Here is a 14,851-nt window from a genome sequence, read left to right as displayed (position 1 = left end):
GATTGCTGGGTCTTGTAGTGCTGTTATTATGATGGGGTTCTGCTCCGGGGATTGCTGGGTCTTGTAGTTCTGTTATTATGATGGGGTCCTGCTCCGGGGATTGCTGGGGGTTGTAGTTCTGTTATTATGATGGGGGTCCTGCTCCGGGGATTGCTGGGTCTTGTAGTTCTGTTATTATGATGGGGGTCCTGCTCCGGGGATTGCTGGGTCTTGTAGTTGTTATTATGATGGGGTCCTGCTCCGGGGATTGCTGGGTCTTGTAGTTCTGTTATGATGGGGGTCCTGCTCCGGGGATTGCTGGGTCTTGTAGTGCTGTTATTATGATGGGGTTCTGCTCCGGGGATTGCTGGGTCTTGTAGTGCTGTTATTATGATGGGGGTCCTGCTCCGGGGATTGCTGGGTCTTGTAGTTCTGTTATTATGATGGGGTTCTGCTCCGGGGATTGCTGGGTCTTGTAGTGCTGTTATTATGATGGGGTCCTGCTCCGGGGATTGCTGGGTCTTGTAGTGCTGTTATTATGATGGGGTTCTGCTCCGGGGATTGCTGGGTCTTGTAGTGCTGTTATTATGATGGGGGTTCTGCTCCGGGGATTGCTGGGTCTTGTAGTTCTGTTATTATGATGGGGGTCCTGCTCCGGGGATAGCTGGGTCTTGTGGTCCTGTTATTATGATGGGGGTTCTGCTCCGGGGATTGCTGGGTCTTGTAGTGCTGTTATTATGATGGGGGTCCTGCTCCGGGGATTGCTGGGTCTTGTAGTGCTGTTATTATGATGGGGGTCCTGCTCCGGGGATTGCTGGGTCTTGTGGTTCTGTTATTATGATGGGGGTCCTGCTCCGGGGATTGCTGGGTCTTGTAGTGCTGTTATTATGATGGGGGTCCTGCTCCGGGGATTGCTGGGTCTTGTAGTTCTGTTATTATGATGGGGGTCCTGCTCCGGGGATTGCTGGGTCTTGTAGTTCTGTTATTATGATGGGGGTCCTGCTCCGGGGATTGCTGGGTCTTGTGGTTCTGTTATTATGATGGGGGTCCTGCTCCGGGGATTGCTGGGTCTTGTAGTGCTGTTATTATGATGGGGGTCCTGCTCCGGGGATTGCTGGGTCTTGTAGTTCTGTTATTATGATGGGGTCCTGCTCCGGGGATTGCTGGGTCTTGTAGTTCTGTTATTATGATGGGGGTCCTGCTCCGGGGATTGCTGGGTCTTGTAGCTGTTATTATGATGGGGGTCCTGCTCCGGGGATTGCTGGGTCTTGTAGTTCTGTTATTATGATGGGGGTCCTGCTTCGGGGATTGCTGGGTCTTGTGGTTCTGTTATTATGATGGGGTCCTGCTCCGGGGATTGCTGGGTCTTGTAGTTCTGTTATTATGATGGGGGTCCTGCTCCAGGGATTGCTGGGTCTTGTAGTTCTGTTATTATGATGGGGGTCCTGCTCCGGGGATTGCTGGGGGTTGTAGTTCTGTTATTATGATGGGGGTCCTGCTCCGGGGATTGCTGGGGGTTGTGGTTCTGTTATTATGATGGGGGTCCTGCTCCGGGGATTGCTGGGTCTTGTGGTTCTGTTATTATGATGGGGGACCTGCTCCGGGGATTGCTGGGGGTTGTAGTTCTGTTATTATGATGGGGGTCCTGCTCCGGGGATTGCTGGGTCCTGTAGTTCTGTTATTATGATGGGGGTCCTGCTCCGGGGATTGCTGGGTCTTGTAGTGCTGTTATTATGATGGGGGTCCTGCTCCGGGGATTGCTGGGTCTTGTAGTCCTGTTATTATGATGGGGGTCCTGCTCCGGGGATTGCTGGGTCCTGTAGTTCTGTTATTATGATGGGGGTCCTGCTCCGGGGATTGCTGGGTCTTGTAGTGCTGTTATTATGATGGGGGTCCTGCTCCGGGGATTGCTGGGTCTTGTAGTCCTGTTATTATGATGGGGGTTCTGCTCCGGGGATTGCTGGGTCTTGTAGTTCTGTTATTATGATGGGGTTCTGCTCCGGGGATTGCTGGGTCTTGTAGTTCTGTTATTATGATGGGGGTCCTGCTCCGGGGATTGCTGGGTCTTGTAGTTCTGTTATTATGATGGGGGTCCTGCTCCGGGGATTGCTGGGTCTTGTAGTGCTGTTATTATGATGGGGGTCCTGCTCCGGGGATTGCTGGGTCTTGTAGTTCTGTTATTATGATGGGGGTCCTGCTCCGGGGATTGCTGGGGGTTGTAGTTGTGTTATTATGATGGGGGTCCTGCTCCGGGGATTGCTGGGTCTTGTAGTTCTGTTATTATGATGGGGGTCCTGCTCCGGGCATTGCTGGGTTTTGTAGTGCTGTTATTATGATGGGGTCCTGCTCCGGGGATTGCTGGGTCTTGTAGTTGTGTTATTATGATGGGGGTCCTGCTCCGGGGATTGCTGGGGGGTGTAGTGCTGTTATTATGATGGGGGTCCTGCTCCGGGGATTGCTGGGGGGTGTATTTCTGTTATTATGATGGGGGTGCTGCTCCGGGGATTGCTGGGGGGTGTAGTTGTGTTATTATGATGGGGGTCCTGCTCCGGGGATTGCTGGGGGTTGTAGTTCCCCGCGTTGTATGTGCTCAGCTCTGCTGGGGGTTGTAGTTCCCCGCGTTGTATGTGCTCAGCTCTGCTGGGGGTTGTAGTTCCCCGCGTTGTATGTGCTCACCTCTGCTGTAGTCGCTGCCGCGCGTTTCCTCGGGTGCAGTCCCCGCTGTGTCCGGCAGGTGTCGCGCTCCGCTCAGTGGAGCCGCCTGACGTCGCCGTGTCCCGCTGGCTGCGCCTCTTATAGCCGGGTCCGCGCTCCGCAGCTGCAGAGTCCGCACCTGACCATGTCCGCAGCCCGCACCGTCCTGCTGCTCACAGCGCTGTCCGTCCTCGGCCTCAGCCGCAGCGCGCAGGGGAGAGCCCGACACCGTGAGTACCGAGTGCACGGGGAGACAGTCAGTGAGCTGCAGAGTGAGGAGACAGTCAGTGAGCTGCAGAGTGAGGAGACAGTCAGTGAGCTGGAGAGTGAGGAGACAGTCAGTGAGCTGGAGAGTGAGGAGACAGTCAGTGAGCTGGAGAGTGAGGAAACAGTCAGTGAGCTGGAGAGTGAAGAGACAGTCAGTGAGCTGGAGAGTGAGGAAACAGTCAGTGAGCTGGAGAGTGAGGAGACAGTCAGTGAGCTGGAGAGTGAGGAGACAATCAGTGAGCTGGAGAGTGAGGAAACAGTCAGTGAGCTGGAGAATGAAGAGACAGTCAGTGAGCTGCAGAGTGAGGAGACAGTCAGTGACCTGGAGAGTGAGGAGACAGTCAGTGAGCTGGAGAGTGAAGAGACAGTCAGTGAGCTGGAGAGTGAGGAAACAGTCAGTGAGCTGGAGAGTGAAGAGACAGTCAGTGAGCTGGAGAGTGAAGAAACAGTCAGTGAGCTGGAGAATGAAGAGACAGTCAGTGAGCTGCAGAGTGAGGAGACAATCAGTGAGCTGGAGAGTGAGGAAACAGTCAGTGAGCTGGAGAGTGAGAGCTGCAGAGTGAGGAGACAGTCAGTGAGCTGCAGAGTGAGGAGACAGTCAGTGAGCTGGAGAGTGAGGAAACAGTCAGTGAGCTGGAGAATGAAGAGACAGTCAGTGAGCTGCAGAGTGAGGAGACAGTCAGTGACCTGGAGAGTGAGGAGACAGTCAGTGAGCTGGAGAGTGAAGAGACAGTCAGTGAGCTGGAGAGTGAGGAAACAGTCAGTGAGCTGGAGAGTGAGGAGACAGTCAGTGAGCTGGAGAGGAGGAGACAGTCAGTGAGCTGGAGAGTGAGGAGACAGTCAGTGAGCTGGAGAGTGAAGAGACAGTCAGTGAGCTGGAGAGAGAGGAGACAGTCAGTGAGCTGGAGAGTGAAGAAACAGTCAGTGAGCTGGAGAATGAAGAGACAGTCAGTGAGCTGCAGAGTGAGGAGACAATCAGTGAGCTGCAGAGTGAGGAGACAATCAGTGAGCTGGAGAATGAAGAGACAGTCAGTGAGCTGGAGAGTGAGGAGACAGTCAGTGAGCTGGAGAATGAAGAGACAGTCAGTGAGCTGCAGAGTGAGGAGACAGTCAGTGAGCTGCAGAGTGAGGAGACAGTCAGTGAGCTGCAGAGTGAGGAGACAGTCAGTGAGCTGGAGAGTGAAGAGACAGTCAGTGAGCTGGAGAGTGAAGAGACAGTCAGTGAGCTGGAGAGTGAAGAGACAGTCAGTGAGCTGGAGAGTGAAGAGACAGTCAGTGAGCTGGAGAGTGAGGAGACAGTCAGTGAGCTGGAGAATGAAGAGACAGTCAGTGAGCTGGAGAGTGAGGAAACAGTCAGTGAGCTGGAGAATGAAGAGACAGTCAGTGAGCTGCAGAGTGAGGAGACAGTCAGTGAGCTGGAGAGTGAGGAAACAGTCAGTGAGCTGGAGAATGAAGAGACAGTCAGTGAGCTGGAGAGTGAGGAGACAGTCAGTGAGCTGGAAAATGAAGAGACAGTCAGTGAGCTGGAGAGTGAGGAGACAGTCAGTGAGCTGGAAAATGAAGAGACAGTCAGTGAGCTGGAGAGTGAGGAGACAGTCAGTGAGCTGGAAAATGAAGAGACAGTCAGTGAGCTGGAGAGTGAGGAGACAGTCAGTGAGCTGGAAAATGAAGAGACAGTCAGTGAGCTGGAGAGTGAGGAGACAGTCAGTGAGCTGGAAAATGAAGAGACAGTCAGTGAGCTGGAGAGTGAGGAGACAGTCAGTGAGCTGCAGAGTGAGGAGACAGTCAGTGAGCTGGAAAATGAAGAGACAGTCAGTGAGCTGGAGAGTGAGGAGACAGTCAGTGAGCTGGAGAGTGAGGAGACAGTCAGTGAGCTGGAGAATGAAGAGACAGTCAGTGAGACACCGGTGTGTACTGATATTTGGGGGCTCGGGTGAGGGTGTAATGTGTCTGGGGGATGATTATTGGGGGAGGTGTTGATGGGGATCTGATTTTGGTGGAAGGAGTGTGATTGGGGCGTCAGGAGCTCGGGGGGTCGGGTGTGTATTGGGGGCTGCTGTGTGCTGATCTGCAGGGGTCACTCACTGATCGTACCCCAGAACACGACCCTTGTTTGTTCCCCCTGAATTGTAAAGCGCTCTGGTATATGATGGCGCTATAGAAAGGAATGTATTATTAGAGAAACTTCAGATAAAGTAACAGGGACTGGAAAGTGTCAGGAAATGTGCAAGTGATAAGGGGAAGAGTCAAGAAGATGCGGTGTAATAAAATGTGTCAGTAAAATGTAGAAAAAAAGTGTCAGGAAATCAGCTGTGAGAGTGAGGAATCAGGAAAGTGTCAGGAAATCAGCTGTGAATGCGAGGAGTCAGGAAAGTGTCAGGAAATCTGCAGTGAGAGCGAGGAGTCAGGAAAGTGTCAGGAAATCAGCTGTGAGTGCGAGGAGTCAGGAAAGTGTCAGGAAATCTGCAGTGAGAGCGAGGAGTCAGGAAAGTGTCAGGAAATCAGCTGTGAGTGCGAGGAGTCAGGAAAGTGTCAGGAAATCTGCAGTGAGAGCGAGGAGTCAGGAAAGTGTCAGGAAATCTGCAGTGAGAGCGAGGAGTCAGGAAAGTGTTAGGAAATCAGCTGTGAGTGCAAGGAGTCAGGAAAATGTCAGGAAATCTGCAGTGAGAGCGAGGAGTCAGGAAAGTGTCAGGAAATCTGCAGTGAGAGCGAGGAGTCAGGAAAGTGTCAGGAAATCTGCAGTGAGAGCGAGGAGTCAGGAAAGTGTCAGGAAATCTGGAGTAAGTACGAGGAGTCAGGAAAGTGTCAGGAAATCAGCTGTGAGTGCGAGGAGTCAGGAAAGTGTCAAGAAATCAGCAGTGAGAGCGAGGAGTCAGGAAAGTGTCAGGAAATCAGCTGTGAGTGCGAGGAGTCAGGAAAGTGTCAGGAAATTTGGAGTAAGTACGAGGAGTCAGGAAAGTGTCAGGAAATCAGCTGTGAGTGCGAGGAGTCAGGAAAGTGTCAGGAAATCTGCAGTGAGAGCGAGGAGTTAGGAAAGTGTCAGGAAATCTGCAGTGAGAGCGAGGAGTCAGGAAAGTGTCAGGAAATCTGCTGTGAGAGCGAGGAGTCAGGAAAGTGTCAGGAAATCAGCTGTGAGTGCGAGGAGTCAGGAAAGGGTCAGGAAATCTGCAGTGAGAGTGAGGAGTCAGGAAAGTGTCAGGAAATCTGCAGTGAGAGTGAGGAGTCAGGAAAGTGTCAGGAAATCTGGAGTGAGAGCGAGGAGTCAGGAAAGTGTCAGGAAATCGGCAGTCAATGTGAGGAGTCAGGAAAGTGTCAGGAAATCAGCTGTGAGTGCGAGGAGTCAGGAAAGTGTCAGGAAATCTGCAGTGAGAGCGAGCAGTCAGGAAAGTGTCAATAAATCTGCAGTGAATGTGAGGAGTCAGGAAAGTGTCAGGAAATCTGTAGTGAGAGCGAGGAGTCAGAAAAGTGTGAGGAAATCTGTAGTGAGAGCGAGCAGTCAGGAAAGTGACAGGAAATCTGCAGTGAGAGCGATGAGTCAGGAAAGTGTCAGGAAATCAGCTGTGAGTGCGAGGAGTCAGGAAAGTGTCAGGAAATCTGCCGTGAGAGCGAGGAGTCAGGAAAGTGTCAGGAAATCTGCTGTGAGAGCGAGGAGTCAGGAAAGTGTCAGGAAATCTGCAGTGAGAGCGAGGAGTCAAGAAAGTGTCAAGAAATCTGCAGTGAGAGCAAGGAGTGAGGAAAGTGTCAGGAAATCTGCAGTGAGAGCGAGGAGTCAGGAAAGTGTCAGGAAATCTGTAGTGAGAGCGAGAAGTCAGGAAAGTGTCAGGAAATCTGCACTGAGAGCGAGGAGTCAGGAAAGTGTCAGGAAATCTGCAGTGAATGTGAGGAGTCAGGAAAGTGTCAGGAAATCTTTAGTGAGAGCGAGGAGTCAGGAAAGTGTCAGGAAATCTGTAGTGAGAGCGAGGAGTCAGGAAAGTGTCAGGAAATCTGCAGTGAGAGCGAGGAGTCAGGAAAGTGTCAGGAAATCTGTAGTGAGAGCGAGGAGTCAGGAAAATGTCAGGAAATCTGTAGTGAGAGTGAGGAGTCAGGAAAGTGTCAGGAAATCTGCAGTGAGAGCGAGGAGTCAGGAAAGTGTCAGGAAATCTGCAGTGAGAGTGAGGAGTCAGGAAAGTGTCAGGAAATCTGTAGTGAGATCGAGGAGTCAGGAAAGTGTCAGGAAATCTGCAGTGAGAGCGAGGAGTCAGGAAAAGAGCTTCTATCGTGTACAATGTGGATCCTGCATCATGGGGGTCTGTGTCCTCACTGTCCATGTAGGACCATAAACACCAGGAGCCTGACAGCAATGCTTGGCCTGCTTGCTTATGGTTTCCTTATAACACATAATGCCTGGCCTGCTTGCTTATGGTTTCCTTATAACACATAATGCTTGGCCTGCTTGCTTATGGTTTCCTTATAACACATTATGCTTGGCCTGCTTGCTTATGGTTTCCTTATAACACATAATGCCTGGCCTGCTTGCTTATGGTTTCCTTATAACACATAATGCTTGGCCTGCTTGCTTATGGTTTCCTTATAACACATAATGCTTGGCCTGCTTGCTTATGGTTTCCTTATAACACATTATGCTTGGCTGCTTGCTTATGGTTTCCTTATAACACATTATGCTTGGCCTGCTTGCTTATGGTTTCCTTATAACACATTATGCTTGGCCTGCTTGCTTATGGTTTCCTTATAACACATAATGCTTGGCCTGCTTGCTTATGGTTTCCTTATAACACATAATGCCTGGCCTGCTTGCTTATGGTTTCCTTATAACACATAATGCCTGGCCTGCTTGCTTATGGTTTTCTTATAACACATAATGCCTGGCCTGCTTGCTTATGGTTTTCTTATAACACATAATGCCTGGCCTGCTTGCTTATGGTTTCCTTATAACACATAATGCCTGGCCTGCTTGTTTATGGTTTCCTTATAACACATAATGCTTGGCCTGCTTGCTTATGGTTTCCTTATAACACATAATGCTTGGCCTGCTTGCTTATGGCTTCCTTATAACACATTATGCTTGGCCTGCTTGCTTATGGTTTCCTTATAACACATTATGCTTGGCCTGCTTGCTTATGGTTTCCTTATAACACATAATGCTTGGCCTGCTTGCTTATGGTTTCCTTATAACACATAATGCCTGGCCTGCTTGCTTATGTTTTCCTTATAACACATAATGCTTGGCCTGCTTGCTTATGGTTTTCTTATAACACATAATGCCTGGCCTGCTTGCTTATGGTTTTCTTATAACACATAATGCCTGGCCTGCTTGCTTATGGTTTCCTTATAACACATAATGCCTGGCCTGCTTGTTTATGGTTTCCTTATAACACATAATGCTTGGCCTGCTTGCTTATGGTTTCCTTATAACACATAATGCTTGGCCTGCTTGCTTATGGCTTCCTTATAACACATAATGCTTGGCCTGCTTGCTTATGGTTTCCTTATAACACATTATGCTTGGCCTGCTTGCTTATGGTTTCCTTATAACACATTATGCTTGGCCTGCTTGCTTATGGTTTCCTTATAACACATAATGCTTGGCCTGCTTGCTTATGGTTTCCTTATAACACATAATGCCTGGCCTGCTTGCTTATGTTTTCCTTATAACACATAATGCTTGGCCTGCTTGCTTATGGTTTCCTTATAACACATAATGCTTGGCCTGCTTGCTTATGGTTTCCTTATAACACATAATGCCTGGCCTGCTTGCTTATGGTTTCCTTATAACACATAATGCTTGGCCTGCTTGCTTATGGTTTCCTTATAACACATAATGCTTGGCCTGCTTGCTTATGGTTTCCTTATAACACATTATGCTTGGCCTGCTTGCTTATGGTTTCCTTATAACACATTATGCTTGGCCTGCTTGCTTATGGTTTCCTTATAACACATAATGCTTGGCCTGCTTGCTTATGGTTTCCTTATAACACATAATGCTTGGCCTGCTTGCTTATGGTTTCCTTATAACACATAATGCTTGGCCTGCTTGCTTATGGTTTCCTTATAACACATAATGCTTGGCCTGCTTACTTATGGTTTCCTTATAACACACAATGCTTGGCCTGCTTGCTTATGGTTTCCTTATAACACATAATGCTTGGCCTGCTTGCTTATGGTTTCCTTATAACACACAATGCTTGGCCTGCTTGCTTATGGTTTCCTTATAACACATAATGCTTGGCCTGCTTGCTTATGGTTTCCTTATAACACACAATGCTTGACCTGCTTGCTTATGGTTTCCTTATAACACATAATGCTTGGCCTGCTTGCTTATGGTTTTCTTATAACACATAATGCCTGGCCTGCTTGCTTATGGTTTTCTTATAACACATAATGCCTGGCCTGCTTGCTTATGGTTTCCTTATAACACATAATGCCTGGCCTGCTTGTTTATGGTTTCCTTATAACACATAATGCTTGGCCTGCTTGCTTATGGTTTCCTTATAACACATAATGCTTGGCCTGCTTGCTTATGGCTTCCTTATAACACATAATGCTTGGCCTGCTTGCTTATGGTTTCCTTATAACACATTATGCTTGGCCTGCTTGCTTATGGTTTCCTTATAACACATTATGCTTGGCCTGCTTGCTTATGGTTTCCTTATAACACATAATGCTTGGCCTGCTTGCTTATGGTTTCCTTATAACACATAATGCCTGGCCTGCTTGCTTATGGTTTCCTTATAACACATAATGCTTGGCCTGCTTGCTTATGGTTTCCTTATAACACATAATGCTTGGCCTGCTTGCTTATGGTTTCCTTATAACACATAATGCTTGGCCTGCTTGCTTATGGTTTCCTTATAACACATAATGCTTGGCCTGCTTGCTTATGGTTTCCTTATAACACATAATGCTTGGCCTGCTTACTTATGGTTTCCTTATAACACACAATGCTTGGCCTGCTTGCTTATGGTTTCCTTATAACACATAATGCTTGGCCTGCTTGCTTATGGTTTCCTTATAACACACAATGCTTGGCCTGCTTGCTTATGGTTTCCTTATAACACATAATGCTTGGCCTGCTTGCTTATGGTTTCCTTATAACACATAATGCTTGGCCTGCTTACTTATGGTTTCCTTATAACACACAATGCCTGGCCTGCTTGCTTATGGTTTCCGTATAACACATAATGCTTGGATTGCTTGCTTATGGTTTCCTTATAACACATTATGCTTGGCCTGCTTGCTTATGGTTTCCTTATAACACATAATGCTTGGCCTGCTTGCTTATGGTTTTCTTATAACACATAATGCTTGGCCTGCTTGCTTATGGTTTCCTTATAACACATAATGCTTGGCCTGCTTGCTTATGGTTTCCTTATAACACATAATGCTTGGCCTGCTTGCTTATGGTTTCCTTATAACACACAATGCTTGGCCTGCTTGCTTATGGTTTCCTTATAACACATAATGCTTGGCCTGCTTGCTTATGGTTTCCTTATAACACATAATGCTTGGCCTGCTTACTTATGGTTTCCTTATAACACACAATGCCTGGCCTGCTTGCTTATGGTTTCCGTATAACACATTATGCTTGGCCTGCTTGCTTATGGTTTCCTTATAACACATTATGCTTGGCCTGCTTGCTTATGGTTTCCTTATAACACATAATGCTTGGCCTGCTTGCTTATGGTTTTCTTATAACACATAATGCTTGGCCTGCTTGCTTATGGTTTCCTTATAACACATAATGCTTGGCCTGCTTGCTTATGGTTTCCTTATAACACACAATGCTTGACCTGCTTGCTTATGGTTTCCTTATAACACACAATGCTTGGCCTGCTTGCTTATGGTTTCCTTATGACACATAATGCTTGGCCTGCTTGCTTATGGTTTCCTTATAAAACACAATGCTTGACCTGCTTGCTTATGGTTTCCTTATAACACACAATGCTTGACCTGCTTGCTTATGGTTTCCTTATAACACATAATGCTTGGCCTGCTTGCTTATGGTTTTCTTATAACACATAATGCTTGGCCTGCTTGCTTATGGTTTCCTTATAACACATAATGCTTGGCCTGCTTGCTTATGGTTTCCTTATAACACATAATGCTTGGCCTGCTTGCTTATGGTTTCCTTATAACACACAATGCTTGGCCTGCTTGCTTATGGTTTCCTTATAACACATAATGCTTGGCCTGCTTGCTTATGGTTTCCTTATAACACATAATGCTTGGCCTGCTTACTTATGGTTTCCTTATAACACACAATGCCTGGCCTGCTTGCTTATGGTTTCCGTATAACACATTATGCTTGGCCTGCTTGCTTATGGTTTCCTTATAACACATAATGCTTGGCCTGCTTGCTTATGGTTTCCTTATGACACATAATGCTTGGCCTGCTTGCTTATGGTTTCCTTATGACACATAATGCTTAGCCTGCTTGCTTATGGTTTCCTTATAACACATAATGCCTGGCCTGCTTGCTTATGGTTTCCTTATAATACACAATGCTTGGCCTGCTTGCTTATGGTTTCCTTATAACACATAATGCCTGGCCTGCTTGCTTATGGTTTCCTAATAACACATCCTGCCTGTGCACAGTGCAGTGTCGGTGATCGGTGTCTTCGGTGTCAGTGCAGGACATATACTGATATATCACTTAATAATGGACGGTTTGTACAGCGATCACAGCCCCACAAGGGTGTCACCATCTGCCCAGTAATCCATGGTGCCCCCCGCTGGAGATACAAGGAAAGACAAGTCATTGTAATGCGGCTTCTTAGACATAAAAGGGAGCGTCCCTCCTTGTGCAGACTGACGTCAGTGTAAGGAGACTCATAGGCCACACAATGCTTCTCCGGGATATTCCCTCTACAGACAGGAGGACCTGAGCTCTAGCGCCACCTATAGGAAGTAGCAGTCCATATCCACCCTTTATTGATTCTTCTTATCAGAGAGGGTTATTAGAGGCTGGATATTGACTATTGCCACTTCCTACAGGTGGCGCTAGAGCCCAGGTCCTCTCTGAAGAGGCAATAAGGAGCAGGCATGGCAATACTTGTATCAAATGTATAATGTAACTACCGGGGCCAGTATATAATGCTCAGTGCACTGGGATCTCCTGCAGTCCCATGTAAAACCTCCGTCTTTATACTCCGTGTATCTCGCTGCGGTCCGGCTGCAGTGGCATCTCATGTATTTGTCACATTGTCATGCGGTCCGGCCGCAGTGTGTGGTCCCCGGGGCCCCTGTGTTATGCTGGGCTCTGTAGTGCGGCGCTTGGGTGTTGTGTGCCTGGCTAGTGCAGACCCCGGGGGTCCGCTGTGTTCTCTCCTCGGTGGGTGGGATGGGACAAGCTGTATAATGTCAGTGTTGTCTCTGTGGTGGAGGGGAGAGGGGGGGATGCGGCTGATAACAGGGAATATTGAGAGATCTGTAATGATCCTGGTCAGCCCCGTATTCGCTGCAGGAGAAGTACAGCGTGACCGGTCACTGATGGCTGACGCTCCCCTGACCCCCAGTTTGGTACAGTGTGTCAGCGCAGTCCGCAGCTCCGGGGATTGTCGGCTTCACATACATCTGAGTTTACTGAATTGTTTTTAGTTTCCTCCCGTGAATAGGAATCTTGCTCCCCGCAGATCAGGTGGAGATCCGGGATGTTTTGTTTTTCGGTGCTGTGATCCGATCAGTTATGGGTTGAGTTACAAAACATTTGTAAAGACAGGCCACGGCTTCATTTGCTTTTTATTTTACTGCAGTTTGTCGGTTACCGGCCACTGCAGCGGTGTAGCAGCGGTGTAGCAGCGGTGGTCGAGCTTGCGCAGTGCTTACAGGCCCTTTTCAGCAGCTCTAAGCTGAGGTCTGTGGTTCCACGGTCTGTGGCTTCAGGGCCTGTCGTTCCAGGTGTCCGTGGTTCCTGGGTCTGTGGTTAGGACTGTTCCAGAGGAGTCTGTGGTTCCGTGGTCTGGTTCTGCGGGTCTGTGGTTCCACGATCTGTGGTTCTGATGGTCTGTGGTTCTGCAGTCTGTGGCTTCAGGGACTGTGGTTCCACGGTCATTGGTTTCATGGTTTGTGGCTTCAGAGAATGTGGTTCCCAGGGGTCTATAGTTCCACGCTCTGAGGTTCTGGGGTCTGTCGTTTCGGAGGTGTCTGTGGTTCCACGATCTGTGGTTCTGGTGGTATGTGGTTCCACAGTCTGTGTGGCTTCAGAGACTGTGGGTCTGTGGTTCCAGGGCTCTGGGGGTTTGTGGTTTCAGGGTCTGTGGTTCCGGGATTTTGTGGTTCCATAGTTTGTGACTTCAGGGACTGTGTTTCTGCGGTTCCAAGAATCTGTGGGTCCGTGGTCTGTGCTTCCGCAGTCTGTGGTTCCACAGTTTGAAGTTCCAGGGCTCTGAGTGTCTGTGGTTCCACAGTCTGTGTTTCTGAGGGTTTGTGGTTACTTTTGTTTATGGTACCATGGTCTGTGGTTACAGGGGTCTGTGGTTTGTGGTTCCATGATTTGTGGCTTCAGGGACTGTAGTTCCACAGTCTGGTTTTGCGATTTGTGGCTTCAGGGTCTGTGGTATGTGGTTCCATGGGTTTGTGGTTCCACGATCTGTGGCTTCAAGGACTATGATTCCACGGTCTGTGGTTTTGCGATTTGTGGCTTCAGGGAATGTGGTTCTGTGATATGTGGTTCTGAAGTCTGTAGTTCAGGCTCTTAGGTTCTAGGGTCTGTGGTGCCACGATCTGTGGTTCTGGTGTTCTGTGATTCCACAGTCTGTGGTTCCGGGGTCTGTGGTTCCAGGGTCTGTGGTACCATGGTCTGTGGTTCTGGGGGTCTGTGGTTCCAGAGGAATGTGGTTCCAGAGGAATGTGGTTCCAGAGGAATGTGGTTCTGGGGGTCTGTGGTTCAGGGGTCTGTGGTTGCAGGTGTCTGTGGTTGCAGGGTCTGTGGTTCTGCGGTCTGTGGGGTGTTCCTGCTCCCCGGGCCTCAGTGGTCCTGTTCTCCGGTGCGGCCGGTTCCAGCTCGGTTGTCATTCCCATGTAAATCTCCACTAATGGCTGCACCTGCTGTAACCCATTTGGCCGCACCAGCTGCTTCCGAGACGTCTCAGCTGCTGCTCGGAGATTAGATCCTGATTAGTGATGTGTGGACTCGCAGAGATCCGGGATCAGCGGCTCCGGTGCGGAATTGATCCTGGATATCTGGCCAGACGCTGGTCCCTATTTAAGTCTATGGGGACAAGAATCCGTTGGTTAAAAATCGTGGTAGAAGGGACAGAGGGATGGGACCAAGCGGACTGTATTTACTGAAGTTCTGGAGAGGCTGTAACTGCTTCCAGGCCGCTCAGTCAGCTTCCGGGGCTGCTAATTGTCAGGGAGGACTGGTAGGCCCAGGAGGTGGATCCACTGGACCATGCACCCCACCAGGAGGGCTGGGTACACGGCAGCCGGAGCACTGGCGTGGCAGGGACAGGTAAAACCAGGTCACCAGGGTCACGGATTTCTTTAGGACAGTAAAGGAAACAGGCACAGGTACCAGGGAGCAAAGACAAGAGTCTACAGGACATGGCACCAGGGAGCAAAGACAAGAGTCTACAGGACACGGCACCAAGGAGCAAAGACAAGAGTCTACAGGACACGGCACCAAGGAGCAAAGACAAGAAGTCTACAGGACACGGCACCAAGGAGCAAAGACAAGAGTCTATAGGACACGGCACCAGGGAGCAAAGACAAGAAGTCTACAGGACACGGCACCAGGGAGCAAAGACAAGAAGTCTACAGGACACGGCACCAAGGAGCAAAGACAAGAGTCTACAGGACACGGCACCAAGGAGCAAAGACAAGAAGTCTACAGGACACGGCACCAAGGAGCAAAGACAAGAGTCTATAGGACACGGCACCAGGGAGCAAAGACAAGAAGTCTACAGGACACGGC

The 14,851-nt window shown here is 49.1% G+C and overlaps 1 protein-coding gene across 1 annotated transcript in view; it reads left to right on the top strand.

Annotated features, from left to right (window-relative positions):
* Positions 1-2,817: 2,817 nt before the first annotated feature.
* The window catches only part of LOC142279934 (chordin-like protein 2), a 131,156-nt gene continuing 119,122 nt past the window's right edge, over positions 2,818-14,851 (top strand). The window contains exon 1 of the mRNA XM_075332718.1: positions 2,818-2,903. Within this exon, the coding sequence (XP_075188833.1) occupies positions 2,819-2,903 (85 nt within the window). The 5' untranslated portion in view covers position 2,818. The remainder of the gene's footprint in view (positions 2,904-14,851) is intronic.

Source organism: Anomaloglossus baeobatrachus, unplaced genomic scaffold (genome assembly GCF_048569485.1).
Source record: "Anomaloglossus baeobatrachus isolate aAnoBae1 unplaced genomic scaffold, aAnoBae1.hap1 Scaffold_445, whole genome shotgun sequence".
Taxonomy (NCBI): Eukaryota; Metazoa; Chordata; class Amphibia; order Anura; family Aromobatidae; genus Anomaloglossus; species Anomaloglossus baeobatrachus.
The sequence above is the reverse complement of the archived record's forward strand: the minus strand, read 5'-3'. Positions and strand labels throughout refer to the sequence as shown.